This window comes from Triturus cristatus, chromosome 9 (genome assembly GCF_964204655.1).
Source record: "Triturus cristatus chromosome 9, aTriCri1.1, whole genome shotgun sequence".
NCBI classification, from domain to species: domain Eukaryota; kingdom Metazoa; phylum Chordata; class Amphibia; order Caudata; family Salamandridae; genus Triturus; species Triturus cristatus.
In genome coordinates this window covers 150098604-150113806 of record NC_140592.1, presented here as the reverse complement: position 1 = coordinate 150113806, position 15203 = coordinate 150098604, and the positions used below count along the sequence as shown (strand labels likewise).

Genomic DNA, 15203 nt, shown 5'->3' with positions numbered 1-15203 from the left:
GTGCATAGTTTGGTGCTGCTTCTGGAAATACATAATTCTCAGAAAAGGACCACTCAATACAATAAGTAAAAGTTTGCTTTGGAATATCGGTTAGTTCAGAGATGGAAGAGCATCAACCGCGGAGGCGGGTCGACATTTTTACACGACTTGTAATACTGAATCCGGTGCAAAAACCTGTCTGTGCACAATTTGGGCCCCAAGCCACTTGCAAGGGGAGCCTTGATCGTTTAAGTACAGTACAATAATTTAATTTCAGTTTTAGAGGTAAAACCAGGAACTTGATTACTGAGCCCATGAAGCCCATCAATTTAACACCAACACATTTGGTGGATCCGTGTTCAGAGAGACAGCTAAGAATAAATAGCTTTTCGCGAGATGGGGAGGGCGGCATTATTCATTACTACAGGTCAGCGAGTGAGGAGCAGGGCAGCTATTGACCTGCTCCTCATTGTCGCTTGTTATAAGACGAGGAGGAGAGCTCAGGGGTCCACGGTAGAACGCACACGTGATCTTGGCTCTGATGGACACCCTTTGGGATTGGTAGCCTAGCTTATTGACAAGCGGGCTCTCACAGGCTTTGTGATTCTAGTGATTTTAATGTAACATTAAACATGGTGGTCCTGGGATGTGCACGTGCTTGTCACTTGTCAGCCTGCCCAGGCTCTTTAAAAAAGACACTAGGAATCAAAGTATATTTTCTTAAGCAGCAATACAATTCCAGCTGTTTATTATGATTCAACTGTTTCTATCATTCTGACAATAATGAAGGTCTGAGGTTCACCCATCGGCATTAAATAAGGCAAAAGTTCACAAATATATTAAAATCTGGCATCTTTGGTAGCAGAGACAACTCTTTGTGGTAGAGTTTTGGAGATTCAGAATAAGTGATACTCTTCAGTTTTATAGTGTAAATGGGTCTCAATTACAGAAACGAATGCACAAATATATGTTTCCGTCTGTAGATTTCTGCATTTTCGCCGATTTACAAAAATCCCTATTTCCAATTAGTCTCATTACTACAGAACCTCTCTTGTATCCTCCTTTCACCCCTTTCTTTCCTGCTGCTTTCTTTCTATCATCCTTTGCCTAATTTTCCAGCACGTCAAGTCAGAGGGGATTAGCTAAACATATATTTCAAAGTGCCTGTAAACACTGCTCTACAAACTACGTTTGGCTAACCTTGTAACAGAAATGCTAATGTATATGCTTATAAAATTAATAAAAATATTTTTTTTAAATAAAGAAATTCATGCAAATTATAGATTTCCGAGCATAAGCCTATATAACACCACCACTTCCCACCAATCCCTGCCGTGAGCTCTCACCAGTAAATAAAGTGTAAATATACATTTGCACTATCATGTTTTTCTTTTTTTTTTCTTGAAAAATAGGATTCCATTTTAGGAGGTCCTATTCCCTACACTCAGATAATTTGAAGCGGCTTCTAATTATTATTATTTTCTTAATTTTATGCATGTTAATGCTCCACAAGTAAACAAACTGTTACAAGTTACAATAGATTATTTGTCAACATTTGATGCAGTAAACAAACAAGAAGGTGTCTTCTTATTAGTGAGATATAGTCCTAAAGGTTAAGCCTTATTCCTCTCCTCACACCACCATGGGATATGGCTGTGCTCTAGTTGCTCTCCAATCCTTGAAACAGGTGGGTGATGATATAAAAAGTGCTTTGGAATACCTGCAACCCTACTTGTATTCTCTGAAGTAAACATGGCTCTTCTCGTGAACCATGCATTGTTTCGGCTCCTAACACTGACACAAGCATTGGCAATGCTGATAGGTCTGGCCTTTAAATGAATATTGTATGGTAATGTGAAGTAGATAACACAGGAATGGATATGTAGTTGTGTGGAAGCAACAAACTGTATAATAAGGTTTGTGTAGGTTAAAATGAAAGTTGACAGTCGCACTATCAAGCCAGTCCTAAAAATTCATGTAGGTCAATAACTGCCCACTTACAATCTGTGCTGCTGCAAGAGAAATACACCATAAATTATCTAATTATCCATGATACTTTAATAACTTTACAATGTCATGTGTCTGTCCCCTGAAAGTTCAAGCCCAGACAGCTGGACAAGTAAACAAAATGATCATAGCTGTGTGGAGGGCAATCACTTTTTTGTGGAATCTCATAACTTCTGCCCAATCAAAACATGTGCTACTGGTTCCCAGCATGTGAGCGGAGCCATAGCCCCTCTCCTGGTCACCTCATTGTCTGGTAACAGCTGCACTGTCAAACCAGATGATAACTAGTACCATGGGCAGTTTGCAACACTAGTGCATAATGTCAAGGGTGGAGGCAGCAGCCCTAAACAGCTTGTGTGGGCTGTTCCTCAAGCAGCCCTGTACACTGTGATCATGAGCGGTGCAGAGATGCCAGTGAATGGACATGCGTTAGTTTACAAGGTGACAAGTTACAAGGTGACTGGGAGGGAGGAGCTACTGCACAGAAGCTTTAAAAATATGTTTACCTTTAGAGGCCATAATAATGAGGAATGTGAACACCTACAGTGTAGGCCCAAAACCCTCATCGGACATGTCCGAAAGCCATTAATGCAACCAGCCAATCTGGCATTGACCTGATTGAGTTACCAGCCAGTTGCTCTTTATCTGAAGGCATAAATGTCCACAGATCTCGATTTGCGAATTTGGGGTGCAAAAACTGTTCGGGAATAATCCGTTCACTATAATTACTCCTGCAATGCAAAAAAATGAAGGTGTGTGTGGGAGAAAAATAAGGACACCAACTTGACATTTGTTCGCCAACACTGTTTTTTTCTATGTCTTAGAGGTAGAAGAGCTTTGACCGCAGTTGAGCACTATATCATTTTGCTCACACATTCCCCATTTGCTGTTTTAAATGTAGGGTTTTTTGCAGGGAGTTTCATGATGTAGGTCGGAAAGACAAACTGATAAATATAGGCCACTGGTAATACCTGGGTCTAGTTAAACTTACGTAGTATTCACCTGCAGTGCGGGAATGGAGGCAAGGCATGGATAGATGAGCTGTAAGTGAAATCCCAGTATATACAGCTAGGGGCGGTCCCCACAAGCACAAGGAACTGAGATCACTGGATGCCATACTCTGGCCTTGATGTCTAAGAAATCTATATGAATCTTGTCAGTAAGAGTTACATTCATGGATAACAAACTGTATGTTGTTTATGATGACTGGGGATGCGTACACTAAATGATTGGGGCTTTACTGTTCTGTTTTTATGCCTAACGATAAACATTTTATTTTTTACTGAATAACACTTATTTATTTTGAATTAATGCGTTTACATGGATTGGACGTACCAGGTCTGTCTCTCATAAGAGATGTAGTGCGCTGTCAGTTCAGAAGGTTGTGTGCTTAAGGGCTACATTGACTCTTCGGAATTTTAATGGGTTTTTGGACTTTAATTTGCAAGTTTTCCAATTTTGGCCTAGACTCCTTCCAAATCTTTCAGCTACTGTATAATTTGTATGGCAACGTTTGAAATTGAATCTCTGCAGTTGTTGAGACTGATACAAAAACATTCAAGAATTAAAAACTGGAACTAACAAATTGTGACTAATGTGGGTTGGGTGAGAGCAATGGGAGGTGTCCACCTCGAAGCGCGTCTGTCACACTCTGTTAGTGCCGCTAGGTCTTTCGTGATTGTTCACGGCTCGTTCTTTCACGATCGCTCATGGATCCGTGTAAGCAGTGGGGCAAATAATATGAAAATAAGGATTGATATTTTTAGTTCAAGTCAATATTTGTGCACTGTATTTACAGTTCGAAATGCCAATGGCTTTGATTTGTTTCTATCACATTATCAGGAATGTTGCTTCTTTTTTCGGCTTATGTAGCCCTGCAGCATGTGTCACAGATACTTCAGTCTGAAGTCAAAGTATGTAATTCCCTGCATGTGTGTGTATTTAACAGTTGTGGAGGGGGTGTGTCTAGTTATTACATTTCTTCATGCGGAACTGAGTGATCCGAGTTCTGCTCCCCGCTTTCCCACATGATAAACCATGGAAGGATATGGCCACATCACAATATTTCCTTTGCCCAGTTTCATTTCTTCGCAGTATTGTGAAGGGAAAGAGACTGAATACCGACATGACGTGCTAAGTAAAGTGCATAATTTGATGAACTTAGAAGTGCCAAAGGATAAGGAATCTACGTTGTTGTATTCTTTAGGTTACCTTACTTGCATGCAGCCAGGTACTAGAAAATCTTAAAGCATTTACATGCAAGTGATGAACAGTAGTTGGCAAATCAGCCCTTTGCAGAAAGAAGATAGTGCATCATGGTGCTAGGACTACACTGTAATAAAGGTCACATTACTAACATTGCAGTGTGCATACATGTCTCAAACAGGTAGATTTTTCCACAAGTCTCCACATGGCACCAGTTTCCACAAAAGTGTTTAACGCATAGTGAAGAAGGCCACTGCCCACAGTACATGAACCAAATAGGACACTGTGTGATAAGACCTCTTCATCAGGATGATAAAAGCAGATAACTAGCTCTGCAGCAAACCCTTGTTCTAAAGGCAACGTACACATTCTACCCACATCAACCCTTAATTTCAGCCTTCGCATCGCCCGCCCTTCATGCTGATTGGGCTCTTTCTCCTTTCTCTTAAATGTCTGTCAGTTGCTTTGGGTCAGGGTAACTGCTTTGGTGTGCAGAATGAGTAGCCCTCTTTGATTAAGGCAAACACCGGTGTAAAGCTGTTATTATTTAGGGACTAAACACTGTCCATGCTCTATGTTCTACGTATTGATATAAAATCAAATATGTTCTTGTTTTTTGTTCTGCTTTTAAGTCTTCCTTACAGATGGTCAAAAGACCTATTGTGAACAATACTAATACTTACAGTGGGCTTCTGCTCAGCCATTTGCTCGCCATTAGTTGACTTTCTTGTCAATGTCATTGTTTACTTCTTTGTTATGGCTTTTTCCTCTTCTTGTGTTTGTCCTTCCCCTGGACCTTAGCTTCTTTACCCTTCTTTCAATTGGATAACTTGTATCCTTCCCCGACTTACATTCAGAGAACCTTTCTGTTGCTTTTAGCACTCCATGATAGTCCAAAAGTGTTTCCTTGCTCTCTCCCCATGCCACTGTGTGCTGCTTCCCCCATCAAAACCTCCTTTCTTTGCTATTAGTGGGTAATGGTGGGTGAGTAGCGAGAGAACATATGGGTACAAGTTTGTGATGCTGCAATGAGTAGGATTGTGAAAACAACACCAGTGGTAGCAGTGTGTACTGAACTCTGCATTGTGATTGTAGAAAGCGACTCACCCTGATGTCAGATTTACTATGTCTGGGGCAGTTGACGAGTTCATTTAATGTCGAGTAAATGGGGAGGTAGGTCAAGCAAGAGGCGGTTACATTAGTTACTTCGGAATTCAACCATTTATTGCCTTTTATAAAATTCATATTTCATCGGGTCTCAGAGTATCCAATAGCGCGCACTTATACTTTTCTTAGCCAACAAAACCAGTGTCCTTTTAAAAAAAAATAAAAATATGATGCGTTTTGACATGTTGGGCAATCACTTGAAGAAATGTACTTTTAATTATCTGCTATTGGCACAAACAAAACGCCCACAACTTGGATGGCAAAAAGAGGTAAAATACATGTTTTCACAATAGTTAATAACTGTTAGTTACAGCATAGTACACTTGGAAGGTTTTGAACATTTCCAGAAAGAAATTATGAATATTTCTAATTTGCTGGCGGCCATGGGTTTACAATTAACTTCTGTAATAATAATATATATGCAGTGTTTTGCAAGACTTTGTATGCAGTTAAATGATTAAACTAAAAAGAAACTCGAGTACTTAAGCTTTTTCCTCTGTTTTACTCCTCACTAGAAGTGCAATTGTAGTGGGTATACCATATTTTTATCCAGTAAAGACTTTAGTATCAATAGCTAAGAAAGTGTCTATGAAACGATTGTTGAGAAACAAACTAAGACGCCAGTTTATAACACAGAAAGTCACAGCGGGGAAATATGGTGGCGCCAGGGAGTAGGTTCAAAGTTATTTTTCCACCAATATTTTTCAGACAAGTTCTCAGCTTCGTCTTTATTTGTTTTCTGTCGCGCCCAAAGAGGGTAGCCATGCAGGAAGCCATGTTCAAGATGCACAATCTAGCTGTAAGGAGTCAACAACTAGGAGGATGAGGCAAATTAGAGAACAACTTGTGTGTTCACATCCCTTTTTATTATCATAATAATGCTGCCTGCTTTAAATCTCCCTTGTGTATAGAGAGGGAAAAGCACAGTTAAATTGGCCTTTGAACTCTGGATTCCCTGACTGGATTGATAATGCTCTGGTACGCTTTTGGTCAGTAAGATATCCCGGTTTTCCTTATTTACTGATTTTCCTGATAAATATAGGCGGAAAAAAAACGGATTCTTTGTATGTATTTTTAAATACAGGAAAACATAGAAATTGGGTTTTGGTTTGAGAGACTCAGTGGTTTTAATTATGATTGTCAGGCCAATAACTGTGCAGACTGGCAACCATTGGCATTTTAAAAAGAGGGGTATGTTGTCATACTTAAGCTTAAATAGCTGCACATGCGCATGGGTCTACTACAAGCGTAATATTTAAAGATCACTTTATGTTTTAATTAAATACATTGCCACTTACATCGCTAAAGGTGGACAGACATCCAAGTGTGAGTGTATATTTATCATTGAAACAAATGTGGAAATATAGTGAATGCTTAACGCCAAAATAACTATGGATGAATACGGAAAAGGCCAAAAAGAAAACATGGACAACTACAGGCAAAAATTTGAAACATATCAATACTATAGAACCGTTAGCCATATTTATAAGTGTCTGCAAATGTTGTCGTCGAAGGGGATGGATGAAAAAGGAAAGGCAATCCATCATCACTACAAAACATATAAGTAAAGAGTTTGTGCCTTACATGCAGAAAAGTCTGCTCCTCAAGTAATGAGCTACTGCACCGGTAAGGTACAACAATCATTTGTTCCATTAAGAAAGGGGATTAAAACATACCTGGTTGACTAGGGCCAGTACCTCCCCTTTGTCTATACAGTGCTTGTTTACCAAACATGTTAGCACCATAGAAATACATGAGTGATGATAATGTATACAACACCAATAGATTTATATCTAGAGGCCTCATTGTTGACCTTTAGTAAGTATGTGTTAGACGTGGGCCGACCCCAGGCCCTTGCAGAGACTTGATAAATCATGTGTTACCCATAGAAGCGGTCTGCCACATAGATTAGTCAAGATGGAAAAACTAATTCCTTATATGGTAAGAGGAATGATTATATCTGAGCTGGCGACTGTGAAAATGATCTGACCCTCCTTTGTTGCTTTGGGGAATCCTTAGCTTTTACTTTGAGTCCATGATTAGCATGTTGGGTGAACAAAGTGATGTCTCCAAAGGATTTCCTCTTAAAATGTCTGGAAATTAACCAGATATTTGTTATCTTTTGCATATATTTAGAACTTTAAACAGTTATGAAAGTGCATCCATCTGTGGAAAGATAGGTTTTTCGGGACACTTCAATCCCCATAATGCCTCAGCACAGCAGTCATTTGAACAGCCCGTCAAGGGCGTGCTATGAACATTCAAATAAGGGGAGTGACCAGAACAGCGCGTATCTTCTCTGTTAAGCCTCTGAGGAAGAAGCTTGGTCTTTGAAACGCGTTGGGTATACGGAGCAGCTGTTTTGAAGGAGATCTGTGTGACGGACCGTGACCATACCCAATAAAAGCTTACAACTTTACACTGTGGTTAGAGTGCTTCTTAACGATGGGCAACCTGGGAGCATGATATATATATATATATATATATATATATATATATATATATATGTATATGTATATGTATATATGTATATATTCCAGAAAAAGTCCTTCAAATCCAAACAAAGATCTGCCCTCTGAATGAAGTCTTATCCTTCTAAAGACATTTCTACCCTTCCGAGGAAAGTCCTACAATTGTGAACTAAGTATTATTTTGTTTTTTTCAGTGCTTGTTGTTTCTCAGTGTGCTCATTTGGTCCCTCCCCTTATCTGGCACACGCCCTTTACATGCTGCACGTGTTACTGTGCTGAGATGTAACCATAAAGTTGTTCCAGACTGTCTCCTCAGGTTATTTACACTCCCGCCCTAGACCAGTTCTTGCTGTGCTACAATAATTGCATTTTAAGTAGATGCGCATCTCTAAAACAGGGAGGGTGTGCGTGCAGTGTCACTTTGAATCTAAAATGAGCACTTTGCAACCTATACTTACGGGGCGTCACGTGCTGTCTGGATTTCGCCATCTCTGACTTTCAAGACCCCCGCCTCGCCAGGACAAACATTGCCAATTCAGACGTGATTAATTGTGTAGTGGAAAAAGCCGCCTCAGGCTTCAGCAGTGTCGAGTCAAAGCGGTTTCAATGGTATGGGATTATGCGCCTTCCAGGGGCTGCTATTCATGGTGTAGTTCAAAACTGTGCTATGAACAAGACCAAAAGATCTGCTGTACGGTAGGTGGATCGCTATGCTCTGATTACTAAGAAAGAAAAAGCAACTTGGGTTCGATTCACTATCCTTTTCCTAGGAAGACATAAAACTAGAAAAGGCTTTCATTCATTGTATTGGTATTTATATAGTGCTTTTCAAACCCCTTGTAAGGCCTGAAGCACTTTCTGGACGCGATTGTGTTATTTCTATAGCACTTTATAGCCCTGGTGAGGTTGTGAAGCGATCTGATTTGTATTGAGTTCCTGGGAGAGCTTTGGAGTGAGTCAGGCATCCTGTGTGGCTGATTTGCTTAAACATGCATGGTTACAATCTACGCCTGTCTTTTGTATATGTGTTCATGTAGACAATATCTACGGGCATTTCTCATGTCCAATTTGGGAGTGTTGTTTCAGAGGCATGGATGGTAAAGTAGTACGTTTATGGGTATTCACCATGCTAGAATAGTAAACTGCACTTTTCCAAGCTCCAGAATTACACCCACATTAACCTGGCATAAGTTGCGTACGCGCCAGGACGTCTATTAGACAGCTATGTACTTTGCATATTCCTTATTCATTCATTCAAAATGCAGTATAGTGTGCAAATCTATGCACTTTTCTCATAATGTGCGTTTGAGTGGCATGCATAAGAAAATTTATTAGCATTTGGTAAGAAATGCAAATCCTAGTTAATGTGCATTTGGTGCCTTCTCTTAAACCTATGCTTAATGTATGCATTGAATATATTAAGCAATGTGAGCGTTAGGAAGATTGCCTACATATTAATATTAAATCTACTTCACAATTTGTGTACTATAAGAAAGATTCCAAGTTAAATTTGTTAATCTGATCCCAGGGACCTCTATTGGTCAGGATGCTCTTGCAGCACAGCGTGCCGAAGAAAAGCTCATTGGAGCCTGGCTAACTCATTACATGGGGCAGATATAGCACAGTGCTGTCTACAATTAATTCTTAGGAATTGACTAGATTGATTTTAGTTGATTGAGTTTCTCAGTATCACAAAATTTCAGGTAATATACAAGCCAAGAATTGCTCCTGGATGTTGGAAAGAAGCGGGCGCCTGTCTTCCGCTTCCTATGCTATCCCTTTAACATGGAACCCGTCGGTATTATTAGGCGTTTAAGCTGCTTTGTACAGTTAAAACTCATTTGACAGAGAGCCGCACAGATGGTGCTTTCCTTTCTGTCTGAAACGTGACGCTTTCTAATTTCCCTTGGGTTGGCGAGTGAGCGTGGCCGGTTTTCTTCGGGGGGGTTACGCATATCTATTTTCCCTGACATTCCTATTTGAAATTGAATACAATCTGATCAAGACCGTAAGTGGCAGCCTTTAAAAATGTCTACCAGGGCAGGCGGCATCAATCATTGGTGCCCTTCAAGCTTGATCCTTTAATTACCACATTGTGGGGTTTAATAGAACAGCATATAATTAATATAAGCTGGACACATCTGTGTGGCAATTTGAGGAATGAGTGTCCACCAGATTGAAGCGGCGTCGGTGTGACACACAAAGAGATGGCTTGTTGTAAAGTTGACCTTGAGTGAAGGTGTGGGATAACTCTTCTGGAGTTCTTGAAGTGATACTGATCTGCCCTTGGATTGGCTTTTAGGACAGAATTTGATAGCAGACATGGATCCATGACTTCTCATGTACTGGCTAATTGGATGCACTCCTGTGGCCTCACAGGATACGCAGTCAGTTCAGGGACTATCAAAGCCTTGGGTTGGAAAAACAGTGTTAAAAAAAGCGTGCAACTGATTAGATGCAAAGAATAGAAGAACATGTACAGAAAACAGCGAATTACCTGCTTTTTTCTCACTTTCACCATCGCTTATTTGGACTTAAGTTCAGCCAACTCTTTGATGTCCAGGAAATCCTCCTCAATAACACAATCTTGACCTAAAATAAGAAGTTTATTTCATGGCAAGACCTACAGTATTACATGTATGTGTATGCTTTTTATGTTTTGGAATGATAAAGGGAGAGACTTATACTGAGTACTAGCTCAACAACTGCATGCCTTTACAAGATCTGCGCAGGGGAGAGTATTTTGGGATGAAGCCTGATAACAAACCTCACCAGCATTTCCACCCCAGTTATTCAATAGGCTCCTGTAGTATGGTACATGTCTATTTTTTTTTATTATTATTATTTTTATTCTATTTTGTTCTAATCGAAAAATAACATAGAAAACAGAGCATAAATATTTGACAGACAATAGTGGATAATCCATTGTAGTTTCATCAGGTATATGTTCCCAGTAAATGTCCATTGTTGATGTCACTATTGACAACTTAGATCAGAATAATTTTTAGCATATACCAGTCACTAAATGCCAGATAGGATTCATAAAAAAAGGTTGAAATTTGTTCAGGGAGTTTTTTCGAACTGACTTATGAACTAATAGGTCCATTCACAAAATACTGCATCGCAGGGGGTCACAATTTGACCTACCTCGTGATTATTAATTATGTAGATCAATATTTGCAACTCACCGTGATTTGCTGCCATCACAGGAATGCTGGGGTCAGCAGACGACCATGTCTGTGATTGTTTTTAAAGAAAGAAATCTTTTTTTTTTTTTTAAATCAATTCGCTTTTTTCTTAAAGGAAAACTGGATGCGTTAAAAAATTATAAATCTATATTTTTTTGCCTACTCCAAAAATTTTTTTACCATTCACAATGGTTTCCCATTACCATTCAGAAGCAAGTACATTATTAATGTTTTAGAACTGAATTTTGGTTCCAAAACATTATTACATAGCATAAGGAATCCATGTTTGGAAATGTGCTCTAAACACACCACCTTCTAAATAGTGATTCCTAACGGTTTCCCAAACCTACTGAAGGATTCAGTAACATGTTAGCAAATCGCTAAATGGGGTTACTACATTCAAGAAGCACATTTTCTTGTCACAAGCACTGTCATTTACGGAATCTAAGGGGTTTCGACCAGAAAATTTGTTTGTACATGTAGCCCTACAACTTTTCTACTTTTCACTGGACGATCACAGATCTGTTCCTACATTTGTGTGGTACCCGTGATGTGAAATCAAGTGCTCACACAGTCTGCATAAAAAAATTAAGAAGCCCTGCCAAATATGGATGACTGTAACTTGTGTTTGTAATGGGTGTGGTGTGTGACATGCCATAGGGGTCACAGCGTGTCCCTTAAAAAGGATGCAAAACCCAGACCTACCAACCTAGTAGCATGCTTCATCGTCTGACTTTTTCTCTTTCAAACTCCATGTGCGGTAGTTGGAATGAGCTTCTGTTGTTGTCAGAAGCCTTTTCCGAGGTCTTTTTGTAGAGTTGTGTTTTTGTGAATAAGATTGTCTTGTGGTTACCCTGTTATAAAGGTCAATAGTGGAATGGGGGAACTGTCAATGGTTCCCCATTCTTCTGGATGGAACGCATAGACAGTGTACGCCGGACTTCCCAGATACCAGCACAATCAGAACAAGGCAGAGTGTGTTGTATGCACCGTGATTAGTTTGTTTTATAAAAGGGGAGCATCCCCCAATTTTTTGGGGCGAGCCTGCTGCCAGCGTTGCTGAATAACATCTTTCCAGTCTTGATTCCACCTCATGCTTCCTCCTTCCTTTATCTTACACCTATTTTTGCGCCCTACTTCCTGCCTTTGTCAAAGTTTTCCTCTGTTTATCTTCTTCCAGCTTCCACTCTTTTCAACCTTTCGGTTTCTCTGGCACAAACTGATAACGAAAAATGAGTCCTAGTTCCCAAAAATAAGTGCTGGTGCCCTACGCTTGCGACCTCCGGCACAAATTAACCACTACAGATACGTAAAACCTATAGTTGGGCCCACAAGAAGAACTTGCACTCCAGCCCCTACTTTTTACTCTCACCCTCTTGCAACGGTCTCGTAACACAGCTCAGATGCCATGATTCTGCACTCTAGCCTCTAGAAAGCAGTCATATTTACAATATGGAGTATCTAAGATAACATGTTCTGTACCTCCCTATAATGTAGTCTTGGGTCAACTAGTGAACTGCGTCTGCTTCAGAAAAATATAAAAGTGCCCTTATTTTCTGAGCCTCTGCAGCATAATTGCTGGTCTGCAGACTTGCAGAGTGCCTAGAAGAGGAGGTGTGCACGCAACTGTAAATTATAACCTCTTCTCTTTTGTCGGCTTTGCACCCAGACATTGCCTTTGTTGTAATGTTAAAATTTGGAATCCGTTAACGTATGAGAGCCATTATTTAGTAGGCTCCTCCCACCTAAAGCGAAGGTTGGCGATTTAATTGCGCGTGTTGCTGCAACGTTTGCTGGTCCATTGAGGAAGCATGAACTTAGTAAAAAAAAATGGCTTCATCAGCCTCATCAGAGATTCAATTAACTTTTTGGGATGTCTACAACTATATAAACATTCCTTTCTTTTGGTAAAGGCTAAATTCTTCCAGCCTTAACATTTTGAAAGTAAATAGCACTCGTGACAAAACAGTGAAACTCAATAGTTAGGTGAGGTTCCTGACTTAAATGTACTGCTTTCTAGTTTGTCTCAGAAAGAAAAATATACTGTAGAGCATCTAAGGGAATTTGTGGGAGTTGCAGTTGAATCACCGTCCGCGTGGTAGGAAAGAGAGCAACTCAAGGAGACAATGACGAAGAAACATTGGCGTTGCTGACGGCTCTGGTGCCATTTTGAGTCCTTATTAAAATATAAAGCAGTCTGCAGCAGTGAAAGAAATATTGTTTTCTATATACAACAGATCTATAATTTAAAAAATGTAATGTTGTACAGTGATTCAGCATACTTTTGAAATCTAAAATGATCCCCCATGCATTGAAATGGAAGCATTCTAGAGGAGGTGGAATGATACTCTAGATAGTAGTGGGAGATGAGAGAGAGAGAGAGAGAGAGAGAGAGAGAGAGAGAGAGAGAGAGAGAGAGAGAGAGACTCTAGCCAGAATCAAGCCCTCTCTCTGTATATTTTAGTAGTACAGTTAATAGATCTTGAAGACAGTTTTGATGTTAAGCTAGATTTTAGGCTTGCTAGTCCAAAAATACTTCTGAAATGTCAAATCTGGAAGTCAAATTTTAAACAAAGAAACAACTTTAGAAAACTTACTAAATTCCATTTTTGATGTTTTCGGTTTTATATTGAACGTAAATACTGATGTGATCCGCATTTGTTATCCTTCAGCTTATAAAATGTAAAATAGCAAGATGGCGGAGTCATTTATCGGCACCGTACTGCGCTGTTGTGTGATTTGCAGAGCACTAATTTGGATCTTGCCATGACCACCGCATCCTTTCATTTTTCAGAGGTTGAAGAATTGATTGTCATATGTTAATTGTTACACCTGCAAGAAGGGAAATACTGCAATATGAAATGCTATGCAAAAACAAACTAGTAATCTGAACATTGAATGATTGCTTTTCCCCCACTGGCTCTAATTTCAACATTAGAAGCTTTTGTCAATATACTGCAATATTGATAATGTCTAATACGTGATTATTGGCCAAATTTTTCAGTGGACATTCAAACACATTTTGTAGCCAAATAGTGCTAGTGTCCAAGCTGTTCCATTTTAAATTCATTGATATTGCTATTGACTTCTCTCTGTGCTGCATAGAAAAACACACAAGCAATTTGCATTAGCGTCGCTGGTTCTCTAAAATAACAAGCTGTTTGCATCATTAAAGCTGTCAGCGTGAAGAAAGGTCCTCGGCCCACCCATTGTTATTTGTGTAGGGCAATAACTGGATTTATGTCACAAAAATGCATCATATCTGAATATGGGAACTCTGGATCAATATGTTGACTTATGCTGTTCACTGTCTGGCAGGCAGCGGCAGGGGAGCAGTGGAAATAATTGTTAGCGAGCATGAGCCTGTCATTGGTATGTAAGACACCTATATGATCTATATTCAAGATCAAGCAAACAGGCCAGCTCAGCTTTGCTTCCTTTTAAATTTGTTGAACTATATTCCATTCCATATTTTTAGTAACACATGTTGTTTACAGCACTTACAAATAGCAGAAATAATATATGTAAAATGCTACAAAAAAGTTATTACTATTGTAGTTGTTCTTATTATCATTGGTATTAAAATGCTTTGCTTCCCCGACTGAGCATGTATACTCTCTTCTAGGCTTTCGGACAAGCTCATAGCAACCACAAGAAAGTTGCTGCAGACGGGGAAAGCCGGGAGGAGACCTTGATCCAGGAGTCGGCCACCAAAGAGGAGTACTACATGAAGAAGGTTCTGGAGCTGCAGACGGAGCTGAAACAGTCGCGAAACGTCCTCACCAACACTCTGTCCGAAAACGATCGCTTAAACTCTGTGGCACAGGAACTGAAAGAGGTAAAAATATCACAGGGAACAGCAGAGAATAGGGGCCGTAATGTCAACACAATCATTTTTGTCAAGTATACTGTCCGAATATGTGTTTTTTTTAATAATAAATTATTTGGGTTTATTGCTTAATGCAGTGAAGATAAAAACAAGGAAGAATCATAGATTAGTCTAATATGTATAAATCAGAACTAAATTTACAGAGCCATATAGGATAAGGTGTTCTTTTAAGTGCAAATGGCCGACACATTTGTTAATTGCTCTGCCCCAGTACCATTTTGAAGGGTTGGAAGGGTCATGTCATGCGCATCCACATATGGAGAATCACTTGGAACGTCTTGCCAGAGTCAAACCTCC

General features: G+C 39.7%; 1 protein-coding gene across 2 annotated transcripts in view; it reads left to right on the top strand.

The window, feature by feature from the left end:
* Window positions 1-15203, top strand: part of BICD2 (BICD cargo adaptor 2) — a 299787-nt gene that overhangs the window by 142656 nt on the left and 141928 nt on the right. For both annotated transcript variants that reach the window (XM_085624598.1, XM_085624597.1), the window contains exon 2: window positions 14643-14855. In XM_085624598.1, the coding sequence (XP_085480724.1) occupies window positions 14643-14855 (213 nt within the window). The remainder of the gene's footprint in view (window positions 1-14642; window positions 14856-15203) is intronic.